General features: G+C 42.0%; 1 protein-coding gene across 1 annotated transcript in view; it reads left to right on the top strand.

The window, feature by feature from the left end:
- ARHGAP31 (Rho GTPase activating protein 31) overlaps positions 1-16,223 on the top strand; it is a 117,176-nt gene that overhangs the window by 61,939 nt on the left and 39,014 nt on the right. The window contains exons 2-6 of the mRNA XM_068546698.1: positions 446-548; positions 2,831-2,975; positions 13,272-13,354; positions 14,318-14,425; positions 15,480-15,622. Coding sequence (XP_068402799.1) covers positions 446-548; positions 2,831-2,975; positions 13,272-13,354; positions 14,318-14,425; positions 15,480-15,622 — 582 coding nt within the window. The remainder of the gene's footprint in view (positions 1-445; positions 549-2,830; positions 2,976-13,271; positions 13,355-14,317; positions 14,426-15,479; positions 15,623-16,223) is intronic.

Genomic DNA, 16,223 nt, shown 5'->3' with positions numbered 1-16,223 from the left:
GGCGCCACCTCCAGAATTTCTGATTCAGTGGGTGTGAGTGGGGCCTGGGAATTTGCATTCCCAACAAGTTCCCAGGAGATGCTGGTGCTACTGGTCAGGGGACCACACTGGGAGAACCAGTGACATGAGGAGATTGTGTTGTGGGATTTCCAAGGTCACTGCTGGTTTCAAAAATCTAAGCGTTTGCATATTTTACAGATTCTTAAAAAAAAAAAAGACCTAACTCTTAAAACACATGGGTTTTCCAAACTTTAACAAAACCCTATGATTTTTTTTTAAATATCAAAGAACATCATCTACCATTTACAAGTAATTGTTTCCACTTGTAGCTCATATGCATTCCATACTTACTTCTCTTTGAAGTTACCTGGATTTTTAAAAGGCTATCTTTAAAAGACAGTCAGACTTATCCCTAATACTTGATTTTTTCTTTTCCTTTGCATAGTTCCATATGTATTGAAGAGCTGTGCAGAATTTATAGAGACTCACGGCATTGTGGATGGAATTTATCGGCTTTCAGGAGTCACCTCAAACATACAACGGCTAAGGTAAGCCAAAGAACAGCCCCCCAAAGGATTCTTCCATGATCCGTCCTCTGTCCATACCTCTATCTGCAGGTGTTGGGGCTATTAAAAACTGAAGGGATTGAGGGAAGGATGGCAGGGCAGAAGATCAAGTGCTGATGTTTTCAGATGCCTAACTCTTCTTAATCTAATCAGGAAGCTCTCCAGTCTGATGTAATTCTTTCCAACAAAAACTCCTGAGGGCTTTTCATCTGTTCCTATGTCTTGCACCAGATTTATCCCTCTCAGGTGGATTCAACTGAACTCAAATGATTTAAACTGCAAGTTGGAAAAAATGATTTATTATTACTCACTTGCCTACCCACAGCTCAGATCCCCATTACATGGTATTCAGAACTTGCAGGTCATCCTGAGTTTTTCTGTTGGCACACACTCAGCATTTGATATTTCATCTGGTCGAGAAATCAGAAGTCTGCATGATTGTGCATTTCTCTAATTGATGCCTGTACTTTTAAAATTATTGATAGAGGAACTATTTCCAATTCTATGGATTTATCCTAAACAATTCTAAAATGCATCCTAGAATTTTTTGGAAGAAATTTCTATCACACTGAATTAAGAGGACAGTAATCTTCTTTATATGTATTATATCTGTAAAATAAAGGGAGCGTATATAGTGTGTATATATAAAGTATATACATTATATATAGCATATGTACTGTTCTATGACTAAAAGAATAGGTTTATGTATTTTGAATATTGTTCTTTAATACAAAAAGAACATACTTTAATATATTTATTATATATTCTTTAGTTACAAATGTAGACTTTTCAAGTAAAACATTCTTGTTACAAGATTAATATGTAAAATTTACATTGTGCAGGTAATTCATTTTTTTACCTTCTTCCTCCTATTTAGTTTTCTGCCCCTCCTCCTCAAAGCTCAATTGTCATGAAACTATACCAAAGGAATAAAATATTCTTTTTACTCCCAGAGAAGTGATAGCTGCTAAAAAAATAACTGGTTTATTGCAGCCAAAGGTTTTTTGTTAAAAAAAAAAATTTGTAAAAAAAAAATTTTTTTTAAATCTATGTGCTTACATCACTTCACTCATTTACTCATGTGACATTTTTCAGAGTTTCAACAGCAAGTATTTTTAACGGTTTACTCTTAGCTCTGAAACATACTACACAGTAGCTGGTATCGTGGAAGGACATTTGGACAATGGCCAATTCTTTTTCACTTAAGGACTGACCTTAGCCTTGACAAGGGAAATTTCTGGCTAACTAAATGAATAAGCTCTAGATTGTTTGTGTTCTGCCCTCGTAAGAAAAACACATGCCTATGAATTTGAGGCCATTGCCTGGTTCTCTTTTCAAGGCCTCACTCAGTTCCTGCCAGGTTCTGACAGCATCAGGGATTTCCCTTCCCTTTATTAAAGGGGCAGAACCCGACGACAGGAGAATGGGCAGCAAGCTGTTTCAAGATGCTGGTTCTGAGAGTCCGGTTGACTTTGCCACCACTACGTGTTTGACCAAATGAATACTCTCAAGAAAGCTAACTTCTCTTCTGCATTAAAGCTCAGCCTTATCATCTTTTAAATAGGTTTTTAACTTGTAAGTATATATTAGTTGAGGCAGTATATTCATGTAACCTTGTTAGTAGATGTTTTTTTAATTAGAAATGAGGCCTGGAATCTGATGTTTCTGATGAAACACCCCACCATAGATGGTTTAAGAAGATATTTATGAGCTCATTTGTCCTGTGGGAGTCACTATCAAGCAGCCTAGAAGTTTCCATTCAGCATCAAAGAGAGAGTTGATTGAAGTTCTCAAACCTTGAGTTTGAGTCTCCAGATAAAACAAGTTTGCTGACATGAATACGTGGACGTGAATGATAACAATCTGACTCACCCTGGTTTTGGTCTCTCCTCCAAGAAAGAGAAGTTCATTTAAAACAATATTTTGGAAAAACTGAACTCTCAACAGGGTTTTTGGAAAGTTGTTTTCATATTTCCCCACTGTCCATAATTGAGACTACAGACAGAATGCCATGGGAAATCCATTTGTGAATGGGATTATGTCTTTTCTAATTACAGCAGCTTCTGCAGGGAAGATCCAGACCTGAAGTGGAAATCTTTCCTGTAGCTTCCTTGTGCCTGAAATAGAAGGTCTTTTTGAATCAAGGTCAAAAATATGGTCAAATCAGCAGTTTAGGGTCTTTTTACCCCCCTAAGCAGCCAAGTAGCTGCTGACATGGAACACATGTTCCTGGGATTGTTATGTCTCTGTCTGTGTTGTTTCAGGCAAGAGTTTGGCTCAGATCAATGTCCAGATCTGACAAGGGAAGTGTACCTCCAGGACATCCACTGTGTGGGCTCCCTCTGCAAGCTCTACTTTAGGGAGCTGCCCAACCCCCTCCTGACTTATGAGCTCTATGAGAAATTCACGGTGAGTGTTTGGATTTCCGTTATGGTTACTGGGTGGGATGCATGGATGGGCCAAGGAAAGTTTCAGCACTAAAATTACAATAATAATACTCACCAGATGGTTGCCATTATCTTGGTGATGGAAGTAGCATGGTATAGTGAGGAAAGTAGGGTAGTGGGACTGTTTGCTAAATTTTTCCTTTCTTAAATTTTCAGAATCATGTTTGTTTGTGTGTAAGAACTGGGTTAAATCATCTCCACATTTATGTAACCAAATGCGTGTCATTATATAGGGAGGAAACTAAGAACCAGAGAATGAAGTGACTGGCCCAAGGTCACTCTGTCCCCTAGCAGGACAGGAACCTGAGGCTCCAGATGCTACCCCCATGGCTAATTCATTTCAGGCTAGTCCTTCTGTGTTTCTTTTGGGGGTTGCACAAAGAGGTAGGTGGGTAGAGAAGGGAGAGAGAACAAACAGAAGTCAACAGAGAGGTCAGAAAGCTGGGAAGACAAAAGATTCTGGGAAAAGCAGCCAAGAGGGAGTGAAGGTTAGGCCAGTGAGTTGGATTGGTGGAGGATGGATGGGCAAGAGCAGAACACCTATACAGCAGCTGTATGGTCACCAAATAGGTCCCCAAAGGAAAATGAGAAAGGAGAATAAATGCTTAGAGCATGTTTTTTTTTTTTTTAAACATCTTTATTGGAGTATAGTTGCTATACAATGGTGTGTTAGTTTCTGCTTTATAACAAAATTAATCAGTTATACATATACATATGTCCCCATGTCTCTTCCCTCTTGCGTCTCCCTCCCTCCCACCCTTAGAGCATGTCTTTAAAGACAGCATTAAAAATAGGGCTTGGACATTTGGCTGCAGGTGGGGAGGTGCACAGTAGGTGAAGAGTTGGGTTTAACCAAGGTTGAGGCTTAGCTAGAAAAAGAGGAGGAGGGATATGAGAGTGTGTGCAAGGGAGTGATTGAAATAATTGACCATAGAATTTTGTCTAGATAAGAAGGGAAATGAGGGCCTAAGGCAGGTGAGTAACAGCGAAAAAGTAGATCAATGGGTCATTCATCCCAGTGAGGTCAGCAGACTGGTGGAGTAGGGTGGTCAGAGGGGATGTTTGAAATTAAGGTTATGAGAGAGTTGCAATTATTGGTAAGGACCAGATCTAGGCTCTAACCATGGGAAGGAATCTTTCTTATGGCTCTTGTAATGAACTTATTTTGAGCATATAAATGTACTTCAATTTGAAATTATATAGGGATAAATGAATGCTTTTTAAAAATTGGGTGTGGACCATTAAAATAGATTTAGGAGTTTTCAGTGATACAGGGAAACACTCACCATGATAACTGGAAAAAGCAGGTACACAGTTGTATATTAAGACATGATTAAAAAGAAAGATGTTCACAAGATTAATAGCTATTTATTTCAATGACGGGATTATAGATAGTTTTCCCTGCTTCTTTATACTTTAACTTTCAAAATCTTTTTTTTTTATTTTTTATTATTTATATTTATTTTTTGGCTGTGTTGGGTCTTCGTTTCTGTGCGAGGGCTTTCTCTAGTTGTGGCAAGCGGGGGCCACTCTTCATCGCGGTGCGCAGGCCTCTCACTGTCGTGGCCTCTCTTGTTGCGGAGCACAAGCTCCAGACGCGCAGGCTCAGTAGTTGTGGCTCACGGGCCTAGTTGCTCCGCGGCATGTGGGATCTTCCCAGACCAGGGCTCGAACCCGTGTCCCCTGCATTGGCAGGCAGACTCTCAACCGCTGTGCCACCAGGGAAGCCCAACTTTCAAAATCTTATCCACTAAAAATACATTAATTTTTTAAAAATAAATTTATTTATTTATTTATTTATTGCTGCATTGGGTCTTTGTTGCTGCATGCGGGCTTTCCTTAGTTGTGGTGAGCACGGGCTACTCTTCGTTGCGGTGCGTGGGCTTCTCATTGCGGTGGCTTCTCTTGTTGCAGAGCACGGGCTCTAGGCATGCGGGCTTCAGTAGTTGTGGCTCACGGGCTCTAGAGCACAGGCTCAGTAGTTGAGGTGCACGGGCTTAGTTGCTCCACAGCATGTGGGATCTTCCCGGACCAGGGCTCGAACCCGTGTCCCCTGCGTTGGCAGGCAGATTCTTAACCACTGCGCCACCAGGGAAGCCCCCCATTAATTTTTTAATAAAAAAAATTAGGTCAAAACATACAAACAAACAAAAGTGGGCATAAATGTTGATCACTTGAAAAGCCAATGTAAACCAGCTGAGGGGACTCTTAAAGATCTAAGAGGACCTTGAGATCTAAGGCAGAAGGCAAATGAGCCTCCACTCTGCGTGGCTAAGTCATTAATAACGGCAGCCTTTGACCCTCCAACCACAGAGGAGTCTTTCCCGGGAACCAGGAGGAAAGGTTGTGGGTCTCGTGTGTCTGTCAGATTATCATCATCATCATGATATATAATACTCAGTAAAAATAATCATCCTCAATAAAAGACAATTTGGAAAATGGGGGAAAGTAGAAAGGAACCCTTGGTCTCTCTTCTTAAAGACCAAAGACAACTACGATTAACACAGGGTTATTTCCTTCATTCTTTTACTCTTTGCATAGTGTTTTTGTTGTGTTCTGTTTTTCTAAACCAAACTACATTCTTATTGTGAAAATTAAAGCAATCCAGAAGAATATAAAGGAGAAAGTATAAATCACCTGAAATCTCACGTCCTAGGCATATTTTCTATTAACATTTCAGGAGACATCCTTACAGATCTCTCTGTGTGTCTTTCTCTCTCTCTCTGTCTCTCCCGTTCTCTCTCCCAACTTTTGTTCCTCAGTACTACATATTGCTGTTTTGGAATGGTGCTAATTCAACAATGTGACCATCTTTCCATGGTAACAAATACAGAGAGGCACTATTTTTACAGAGTATTCTCTCATATACACAATGATTTCTTAAACCAGTTTCCTACTGATAGACATTTAGACTTTTTGTTTCTTTCTTTCTTCTTCTTTTTTTTTTTGGGCCGCACCATGCAGCATGCGGGATTTTAGTTCCCCGACCAGGGATCAAACCCATGCCCCATGCAGTGGAAGTCTTAACCACTGGACCGCCAGGGAAGTCCCAGGACTTTTTGTTTCTTAACACTTTGCTTTTTATAAACAACATTATAGTGAACATTTTTGTACATATATCTTTATACTTTTGTCTATTTATATCCTTATGAAAAAAATCACAGAAGAAGATTTACTGAGTAAAAAGTGCTTATTTAAAATTTTGTCACATGTTGCCAAATGGTTCTGTAGAGAGACAAGAATGTTCTTTTTCCTGCAGCCTTGCCAACACTGGGTATTTTCAATTTGTTAAACTGTTTGACAATCTCAGTCAACCAAAAATATATCTTACTGTTCTTTTAATTTGTGCGTTAAGACTTTCTTGTTTGTTTTCTGCATAGTTTTAGCCTTCTTATCAGTATACAGTTTCATCCTTGAATAAGACTACAGTATCATCACATTAACTAACTGAATGAGTCTAATTTAAATTTCATTCTATGATAGATGTGGGTAGATAGGAATTCTTGTCTAGAAACTTGAGAAATACAAGTTTCTTCTTAGATCTTGTTTAGAGGCTCAGAAGAAAACCCATGCTGATCTCTCCCCACTTGTGTTCCCTGACATTGCTAATCATTCTATCTCCCGCAGCGGCAAAAAATACCAAAGCAATGTTATTGTCCGCTGGTCGTCAAGTCTCAAGAAAACTTAACATTGTATTTAAACATAGTTTAGTGACAGTAAGAAATAAAACAAAAATGTTCTGTTGTGACAACTGAGCTCTACATACGTAGGACCTAGTGATGTTAACTATGTAGAAAAATTTATCATTGAGTAGATTGCTTTGATCACAGTGACGAATTATGAAAATATAAGCAAACCTTCTCCAGGGACATGGGAACAGCTCTATTACATTGTCACGCATTCTTACAATGATTTATTTAAACTCACTTGCACAGCTGAAGTAGAATAACATTTCAATGGAATATAACAGAATTAGAAAAATATTAATAGAATAATAATAATTATGATATCTGCCACTTATTGAGTGCTTACTATATGATAAGCTTATTACAAATATTATTTCATTCAATCCTCAAATAACTCTGTGAAGTAGGTTTTATTGCCTCTTTTACAGATGAGTAAACTGAGGCTCCGAGTGACTTCTGCCTGGGTTTGTACAGCTAGTAAATGGAAGTAAAGATTTAACATTCTGTCTCAGAACTACCACACTATTTTCAAAATAGATGTAACAGCTCTTAAATAGGCTCAGGTATTAAATAATTTAATATGAAATAAGGAAAACATCCCAAACTGGTGAAGGAACAATTCTATAAACAATGTTAGGAAAATTGGCTAAGTGTTGGGAAAGGGGAGAAGTCAAGTTACATTCTTACCATTTAGCGAATTTCAGGGTGGAGAAGGGCTTTCTAAGAATAAAAGCAAAGGGAAAAAAAATCACCAAAGACAAATTTAACAAACTAAACTACATATAGATTATTGTTTTCTCTATTTAAAAATACATTAACAAAATTGAAAGGCAAATGACTATGGAAAACATTTACAATAAAGATGACAGGAGATTAATATTTTTAATTATATAAAACTCCTATCAATAAAAAATAAAAAGCATATAACACCCTGCAAAACAAATGAGCAAAGAACCTCGACAGACAATTCATAGAAGAAATATAATTATTTAAAAAGTATAAATGGGGAATTCCCTGGCAGTCCAATGGTTAGGACTCTGCTCTCTCAGTGCCAAGGCCCCAGATTCAATCCCTGGTCGGGGAACTAAGATTCCACAAGCCTCGCAGCCAGTAAATTAATTAATTAATTAACTTAAAAAAATAAATAAAAACCAACTTAAAAAATATAAATGTATTAGAAAAATATATTTGCGTATTAAAGAAACATTTTTTAAATGTTAGTATTTCATGCTGCCTAGCCTGTGGTGACACTGGCTCTTTCATAGTTTTCTATTGCAAGTAAGTGTAATTGGCTGGACATTGCAGAAAGTCATTTGAAATTACTATCAAGAGTCCTAAAATGCTCATATTTTTTAATACAGTAACTCTATTCTAGGACTCCATTCTAAGATAATAATCAGATGCACACACAAATAATTGATTTACAAATATTTCACTGCCATATTACAATAACAAAACTGGGGAGTATCTACACGTGTAACACTAAGGGATGGGTTAAATAAATGATAATAAATCTCTTGTTTTCAATCCTGTGTAGCTGTGAAAAGTCATATTTCTGAAGACTATTTGCTGTCCACAATGTAAAGTTAAATGGAAAAAAGCAGTGTAGGCAACTAAATAGGAAATGATGCCAGTGTTCACATTTGGTGCTGGGGAGCCCAGACAGATTGCTTCTTTTAATGCTTCACATGTGAGTGGGTTAATAGTAGTTATGTCTGGGTGGTGAGATAGCGGGTGCTTTTTATTTCCTTCGAGTACATGTATTAGTTTCATGAGGCTGCTGTAACAAATTACCACAGATTTGGTGGCTTAAACAACAGAAAGTTATTCTCTCACAGTTCCAGAGTCCAGAAGTCTGAAATCAGTTTCACTGGGCTGAAATCAAGGTGTCAGCAGGGCCATGGTCCTTGCAGAGACTCGAGGGGGAAACCTGTTCCTTGCCTCCTCCAGCTTCTGCTGGCTGCTGGCATGCCTGGGCTTGTGGCTGCATCACTCCCATCTTCGTCTCCATGGTCACACTGCCTTCTCCTGTCTGTGTCAAATCTCCTTCTGCTTCCCTCTTTTAAGGATACCTGTGATTGGATTTAGGGTCCACCTGGATAATCCACGAGACTCTCCTGATCTCGAAAGCCTTAACTTAATCACACCTGCAAAGACTCTTTTTCCAAATAAGGTAACATTTTCAGGTTCTAGAGATTAGGATCTGATATCTTTGGAAGCAACTATTCAACCTACTGTACTACATTTTATTTTTATCAGAAGAAAAGCTCATTTTAGGAAAAATTCAATTTGGGTCAGATTGATTCAGCTAAAATTATTACACCCAAGATAGAGACAAGTTGCTGATTTAGGATTTTTAGAGAAGGCAGTTTAGAGAGGTATTAAATTTTATATTGAAATTATGTCTTTGTGTATCAGTCTCCTTCATTAAACTGTAAGCTTCCTGAGGACAGAAACGGTATTTATTCTATTCATTATTGTGCTTCCTTTCCCTGCTCTCCAGCTACTGGAGAATGTTGTGACTGTTACCTAGTAAACATTTGCTGGCAGGTTGGTTGACCCACACATGTCATCTGAAGTGTCACCGGGGGTGGACCACTGGTTTGTGGCATCAGGCAGGGGCTGACTGGCTGTGAGCTCAAGACGTCTGCCAATAGAGCAGCAGCCAACTGTCCTGGTTTGCCAGGGACTGCCCTACTTTTAACTCTGAAAAGTCCTGTGTCCCAGGAAACTCCTCAATCTCAGGCAAACTGTGCTGATCGGTCACCCTGCCAGGAGCCAAAAGTTGAGGGGAATTGTCTCGGCAAAGCTGGTGCTCCTCGCTCAGGAGGTTTGGTTCTCGATGGCAGTGTCCTGGAAGTGTGGCCAAAATGGGGCTTTCTGGCATTTTCAAATACAAAGCAAAATACGGACTCATTCACTTACTCATTTCATATAACAAATGTCTGTTGAACACCTGCTATGTATACCAGGCAGGCACAGTTCCAGGTGCTGGGGGTTGAATGGTAAGCAAGACAGATAAAATCCTTGCTCTCATGAAACTTACATTTTAATGAAGGAGATAGATGATAAACGAATTTAAAGCAAAGTTCTATAATCTGAACTGTTGATAAGCACTACGAAGCCAGTTAATGCAGGGTACAGGGCAGAGAATGATGGGGACTGCTATTTTGTAGGATAATCAAAGGTCTCTCTATGAGGTGATATTTAAACAGAGACAAGGATGAAGTGAGTGAACAAATTGTGCAAATATCTGGTGAAAGAGGGTGCCGAGAAGAAACTGCAGGTGCAAAGGCCCTAGTCGAGGACATGCCGAGCTTGCTTGAGGGAATATATGGAGGCCAGCATGGCCCATAGGGAGCAGGCAAGGAGGAAATGATGGGAGACAGGGAATTTGCAGATGGGCCAGGTCACGTAGTTGTGCTTGCTGCCATGGGTGTGACAAAGACAGGTAGGTATAATGACTGTCTGGAAGAGAACAGTGGTTGTCTCTGGAGACTCAGGGTCTGCAGTTGGAAGGCAGACTAACTTTCTTCTGTGTATTCCTTTGAATGCTTTGCATTTTTAAAATCATGTGCATGAATTACTTTTTAACCTAACAGCTTAAAATAATTAAAAATAATACAGGTGGCTTTATAATAATTTTTAAATAATTAATACAAAATAAAGGGTAAAAACTGAGTTGCAGCTGGGCGCAGTTGGAAGGGACAGCCACGGGTTGTTTGTCCCCCCTGGTGATGGGCCTGCCCGGGCTGCAGGGGTAGAGGTGGTATTCAGGTAAGCAGAGGAAAGTAGAGCCTGGGCCCCGCCAGAGGGGACTGGAGTCCAGCCTTCGCAAGAGTCTTCAAAGGGCAGGAAGCTGGTCTTAGGGATACTGATTGGAAGAGAACAAATAGTCACAGAGTCAACCTAGATCTTTTACAGTTTAGCTATTAGCAAGATTGGCTTGGCTAAGGTTGAGTGAAATTCTCTTTCAAGCAAAAAATTGGGATGGGCAAAATTTCATCTCCCTTCCCTCAATTCCCCACTGATGGATTCTGCTCTCCTAATGGGGGAACACAAAGAGATCGAAAAATAGCTTTGCAGTGAGCAGACCCTCTGGGAGAAAAACGAAGATCTAGAGAGCTTCCAAATAGGTTTGGGGTGCGATGGGGAGAGGCTGTAAATAGTGAAATGAACACCAGTCCCAAATGGGACCTGCAGGCATCAGGGGTGAGCCCGCCCAGCCTCTCAGAACAAAGGTGACTAACATCTTCCTAAAATATTAAAGGAACTTTCCATGAGGGCTGTTGAACTGACCTACACCTTTTTTTCCCCAGACACATTTTTAGAAAGTGGGGGGAAGAGGGGGAGGCTTGGGAAGGGGGTGTGTGCAAAGCTTTGCAAAGCTCATCCCAGCTTTGTCGAGAGAGGAAGAGAGGCCTCCCTCTCCTCCCCGTTCTCAGGATAGAATGTGGGAGGATCCACGCCCGCATTCCTCAGCCCCTCCTTCCCCTGAGCTCTCCCTTCACTTGCTTTATGAGGTTCTCCCTGTCTTGGGAGTCAGGGTCTTCTCCACAAATCTGTTTTCTAAATGACAGCTCGCAGGAAGAGAGCAGAGGTGTCAGGTGTTTACTCCAGGCCCCATGCTTGTCCTCACCCTCTACATCCTGCACGTCTCAAAAAGCAAGGATTGCCACAGAGATCATGCTTATGCCGGCTCTGTTCGCAGGCTTGCAAACCCACCAGAAGATTGAGACACCTGTGATTGTGACCCTCCCAGCCCCGAATTTCTCCCCACTTCTGATTAGGAAATGAAATCTAGTTTTCCCACATAGAAATTTTTGATTGCCTTTGAAAATTGTTAGCTTCTGTGAATGCTTTACTTCAATTAAGTAAAAAAGTCAAACAAAAACAACTTGGTGGTCAAAGCTCTGGCATGATGTCCCACTTAGGGAAATGGAGCACGGGTAATCCAACAGATCGACAGGGAGCGCCTACTGTGTGGCAGGCACGTTCTAGGCACTGAGACTCATCACATCCCTGCGCTTACAGACCTTACATCTAGCAAGGGAGACAGACAACAAGCAATAAGCCTAATAAATAAGTACATTACATGTATAAGTAATGATGGCAAGTGCTGTGGGAAAAAATGGAGACAAGCGAGGGGGCTTGGAAGGTCTGGGTTGGGGGAGCGTGTTGGAGTTCTCCTCCAAGTGAGACCAGAACAGACACAGCAAGTGTGGCCTAGGATAGGGTCCAGCAAACAGAAGGTGCGCCAAAAAGTTCATTTCCTTCCACTTTTCTGTTCCTCAAAATTCTCATCACTGAGGGTTTGAACTTCAGCCTTTGCATGCAAGCAAGAAATGACAGTAATGACTGAACAACATAGGAAAACCACACCACAGTTAGGATCTTCAAATTAGAGAATATATTTTCTGATTATACTTTTCATTATATATAAATGCAAAGCAAGTTTCCAGCACTGTGAGGAAATACAAAACTGTGTAAGTCACATATGCCTGTGAATTCAGGATCACAAGGACTGAAGTGAGCTTAGGAGCCCCTTTTCAAGTATCTCTTGACCTGAGTGGGATTACATAGTTATTATGCATATGAAAGGACTCAGGGAGCTGTAGCAGAAGATTTGTGCATTTTTAATATATGTAAACTATACCTCAGTAAAAAAAAAAAAAAGATGTAATTACCATTGACCTTGAACTTAGGTATGGCTCCCATGCTGGCAGTCTTGAGCACTCGGCCACTGCACTGGGAGGGGCCCTTGAGTCTGAGCACAGGCAGGACAGAGTCTCAGGACGGTGCACAGGGGAATCTGCCCAGGGACACCTGTGTTGTGCAGGAGCCCCGGGCAGGACTGTGACCACACTGCCTTTACTGAAGCCCCAGCCTCTCCTTGAGGGCCTGGGCTGAGGGGGCAACCAAATACCCACACAGGAAACAACCAGAGAGCAAGTCCGGACAAGGCCACCAGGTCTCAGGGGCAAAGCTCTTATCCTGCTGAGAAGGCACGGCTTCACGTCGTTCCTGCTTCCCAGCATCAACGACAGGCAGCCGGGTCAAGGGATAGTCTCAGGCTAGGTGGGGAGTGGCTCTTTGCACCCCAGAAGATAGCTGGCTGAGTAAACAGGGAGCCAACCTCTCATCTCCATCTCACTCTGTCTCCCTGTCTCTGTTTCTCCCCAGAAGATGGCTGGCTGAGTAAACAGGGAGCCAACCTCTCATCTCCATCTCACTCTGTCTCCCTGTCTCTGTTTCTCTCTCCCAGGGTGAGTCTCTGTGACTCTCTGACACACGGGACACACCCAAGATTCCACACCTTTTTTACCAGATACCTACCGAACATCTGAAGAGGCACAGAGACCCTGTGTGCCCACATTGTTAGACACCTCCCATCATGAACCCTCAGAGATTTTAGGTGGTTTGTTTTTTCTAGAAAAGCATGCCTCCTGGAAGGACAATCTCTAGGCATGGTTGGGAGGCTGGAGTACCAGAAGCCTAAATAAAACCCGCAGACGCACATGGGCGTCCCCCTTCTCGAGCACTCACTGGACTGCTTCATTTCCTCTCTGCAGGAGGCGGTGTCCCATTGCCCGGAAGAAGGCCAACTGGCCCGAATCCAGAATGTTATCCAGGAGCTCCCCCCATCCCATTACAGGTAAGAATCCTTGGTAAAAGAAATTCACAGCCTCTCAATGTGATGTAATACCATAGATGCAGGCTAGCATCATAAAAGGGAACAAATTCGGTGGACAGTGGCTTTCCCAGGGCAGGTTGAGGGGAGAGAACAGGTCACTTTTATCAGAGTGAGTTGGTGCCTGACCAGAGACATTGGCGGGAAGGGACAGCCCACGTCTAAGTTACTTGCAGAGCACCCCTCAGAGTCCCACAAGAATCATTCTGATCACACAAGCCAGCCTCACAGAGATAGTCTAGGTTCTCGCCGAGGTTCATAGCATAACCAAATCTATGGAAACCAAGATGGTTTTTAAACAGGGTTTGACTGTTGCTCTTGAGCGTTTGGCTGACTGATCTCTCTGTCTGCTCATCGGTACCATCCCTTCCATCATTTCATCCTTTCCTTTCATTCTCACAATGTAGCCCCTAATCCTACCACCTTTCCCATTGCTCCCTAAGCCTGCCCAGCTTTTACCAGGGGGGCAGGTTTTGATGTGGTATAAGAGCTTCCCAGCAATAACAGATGTTATTCATCCATCAAATGAGCTCCCTAACAAGTGCCAGGGTACCCGTAGGTGCGAGAATTACAGTAAAAGCTGAGATGAGGCCTGATTTCAAGATAGTGTGAGGCAATGCTGCCCCGGGTGAAAGGAGGCACAGGCTCCAAGGGATGTGAGTCCCTTATTCTGTCTCTGGCTGGTGCTCCCAGGGCCTCAGCTAACTTCTGTCAAACCCACCTCTTCCCCACCCACAGCCAGTATTCCTGAGGCTAAGAAAATTGCTTCCATCTATCTTGATATCTCCCTGATAGTCCTCCAAAATTCATGAGATAGAAATACTTTAGAGTCTCTTAAACTCAAACTTTAGAAATTATCTCCAGATTCAGGCTTCACACAGGCTCCGAAGTTTCTTACTTTGCTTTTTAAAAAATGAACCGTTACAGGACCTTGGAATACCTGATTCGACACCTGGCCCACATTGCCTCCTTCAGCAGCAAGACAAACATGCATGCCAGGAACCTGGCCCTGGTGTGGGCACCAAACCTCCTCAGGTAACCACCACCCCTCACCTCACTACCCCAGTGAGCTCAAAGCAGCCCCCCATTCAAACGAAGACTAGACTCTTCAAAACCGAAGCCCCTTGTAGACAAACCTTTGGCTAAGTGGTTGTTGCACGTGGGAATTAAAGGTGATTTTTTTTTAAATTTTTTTTTTTTAATAAATTTATTTTATTTTTGGCCGCACTGGGTCTTCGTTGCTGCCCGCGGGCTTTGTCTAGTCGCAGCGAGCGGGGGCACCTCTTCGCTGCGGTGCGCGGGCTTCTCATTGCGGTGTTTTCTCTTGCAGAGCATGGGCTCTAGCTGCACGGATTTCAGTAGTTGTGGCACGCGGGCTCAGTAGTTGTGGCTCACGGGCTCTAGAGTGCAGGCTCAGTAGTTGTGGCGCACGGGCTTAGTTGCTCTGCGGCATGTGGGATCTTCCTGGACCAGGGCTCGAACCCGTGTCCCCTGCGTTGGCAGGCGGATTCTTAACCACTGTGCCACCAGGGAAGCCCAAATGTGATTTTTAATAGCCTTTGCCTGCTAACCATGGAAACTCTGGAACCCAGAGGTATCTTCTGGCTATTACCAGGATGTGGCCAATGTTATGGGTCTGTATGTTATAATTTCCTGAAAAGGCCTTTCTGGGTCTTTGGGGCTTCCTTTGCTTTTGTTGGTTTTGGTGGGGTCCCAGCTGGCTATAACCTGAATCAACCGCTTCATATGACTTCATAAATGATGACCTGCCCTTAGAACAATTGTGTGGAGGTGGAAGAAGATCCTATGAAGAAAAAAATCAATTCCTATATATTCACTAATATAGTGTTTACAGTTTTGCAATGTATAATACCTGGTAACTGTTTCGAATTTGTTCAGTTTGTTTGGAGAGTCCCTTTAATTGATCTTAAATAGTTAAAGTAATACAAATTAACAAACTATACATTTAGGAACTGGGGGCTTGTACAAAAGGCCCACTGGCTCCCCCTTATGCTTAGGGCAGGCTCATTCACTGAATGTAGTGGTAGGGCAGGCTCATTCACTGAAATGTGTTTCTTCCACGGTTCAGGTCCAAAGAAATTGAAGCCACTGGTTGCAATGGAGATGCAGCCTTCCTTGCAGTCCGGGTCCAGCAGGTGGTGATTGAATTCATACTGAATCATGTGGATCAAATCTTTAACAACGGTGCACCCGGGTCTCTGGAGAACGTTGGTAATGGCTCCTTCTGGCATACACCCTACCAATCACCGTTCTTTGCCTTAGGCATGGGGCTCAAGAATAAGTTAGGGTGGGCTGGGATCTAGCTCTCAGTGTCAACTGTGTGTGTGTGCTGACTACACTGCGTGTGTTTGGGGATCGTGCGTACATACATGTGTGCCTCTGCAACAAAAGTGTGGTATGTGTGCGTGTGGCTCTAGCATGTTTCTGATCAGTTGCATACATGGCCTAGCCCATGAATGTGGTGTGGTGAACTGGAATACCTTCTGTTGCTTTTAGTGAGTACTTAAACTCTTCCAGTTATTAGCTAGAGACACTGGCAATATTCCTCCGACTATTAGATTTCATCTTTACATTCAGTATGATATTTCAGAAGTCTTAAGTGAATGAATTAAGAGGCGTCCTATTCGTACTCACATATATATTCAGAATGCCTTCTCTTCGCAAGCATTTCTTTTTTTAAAAAATAATTGAACTATAATTGATTTACAATATTGTGTTAGTTTCAGGTGTACAGCAAAGTGTGTGTATGTGTATGTGTGTGTGTATATATATATATATATATGAACCTATATTCTTTTTTTGGTTCTTTTCC

The sequence above is a fragment of the Eschrichtius robustus genome, chromosome 6 (genome assembly GCF_028021215.1).
Source record: "Eschrichtius robustus isolate mEscRob2 chromosome 6, mEscRob2.pri, whole genome shotgun sequence".
In the NCBI taxonomy this organism is placed as follows: Eukaryota; Metazoa; Chordata; class Mammalia; order Artiodactyla; family Eschrichtiidae; genus Eschrichtius; species Eschrichtius robustus.
The sequence above is the reverse complement of the archived record's forward strand: the minus strand, read 5'-3'. Positions and strand labels throughout refer to the sequence as shown.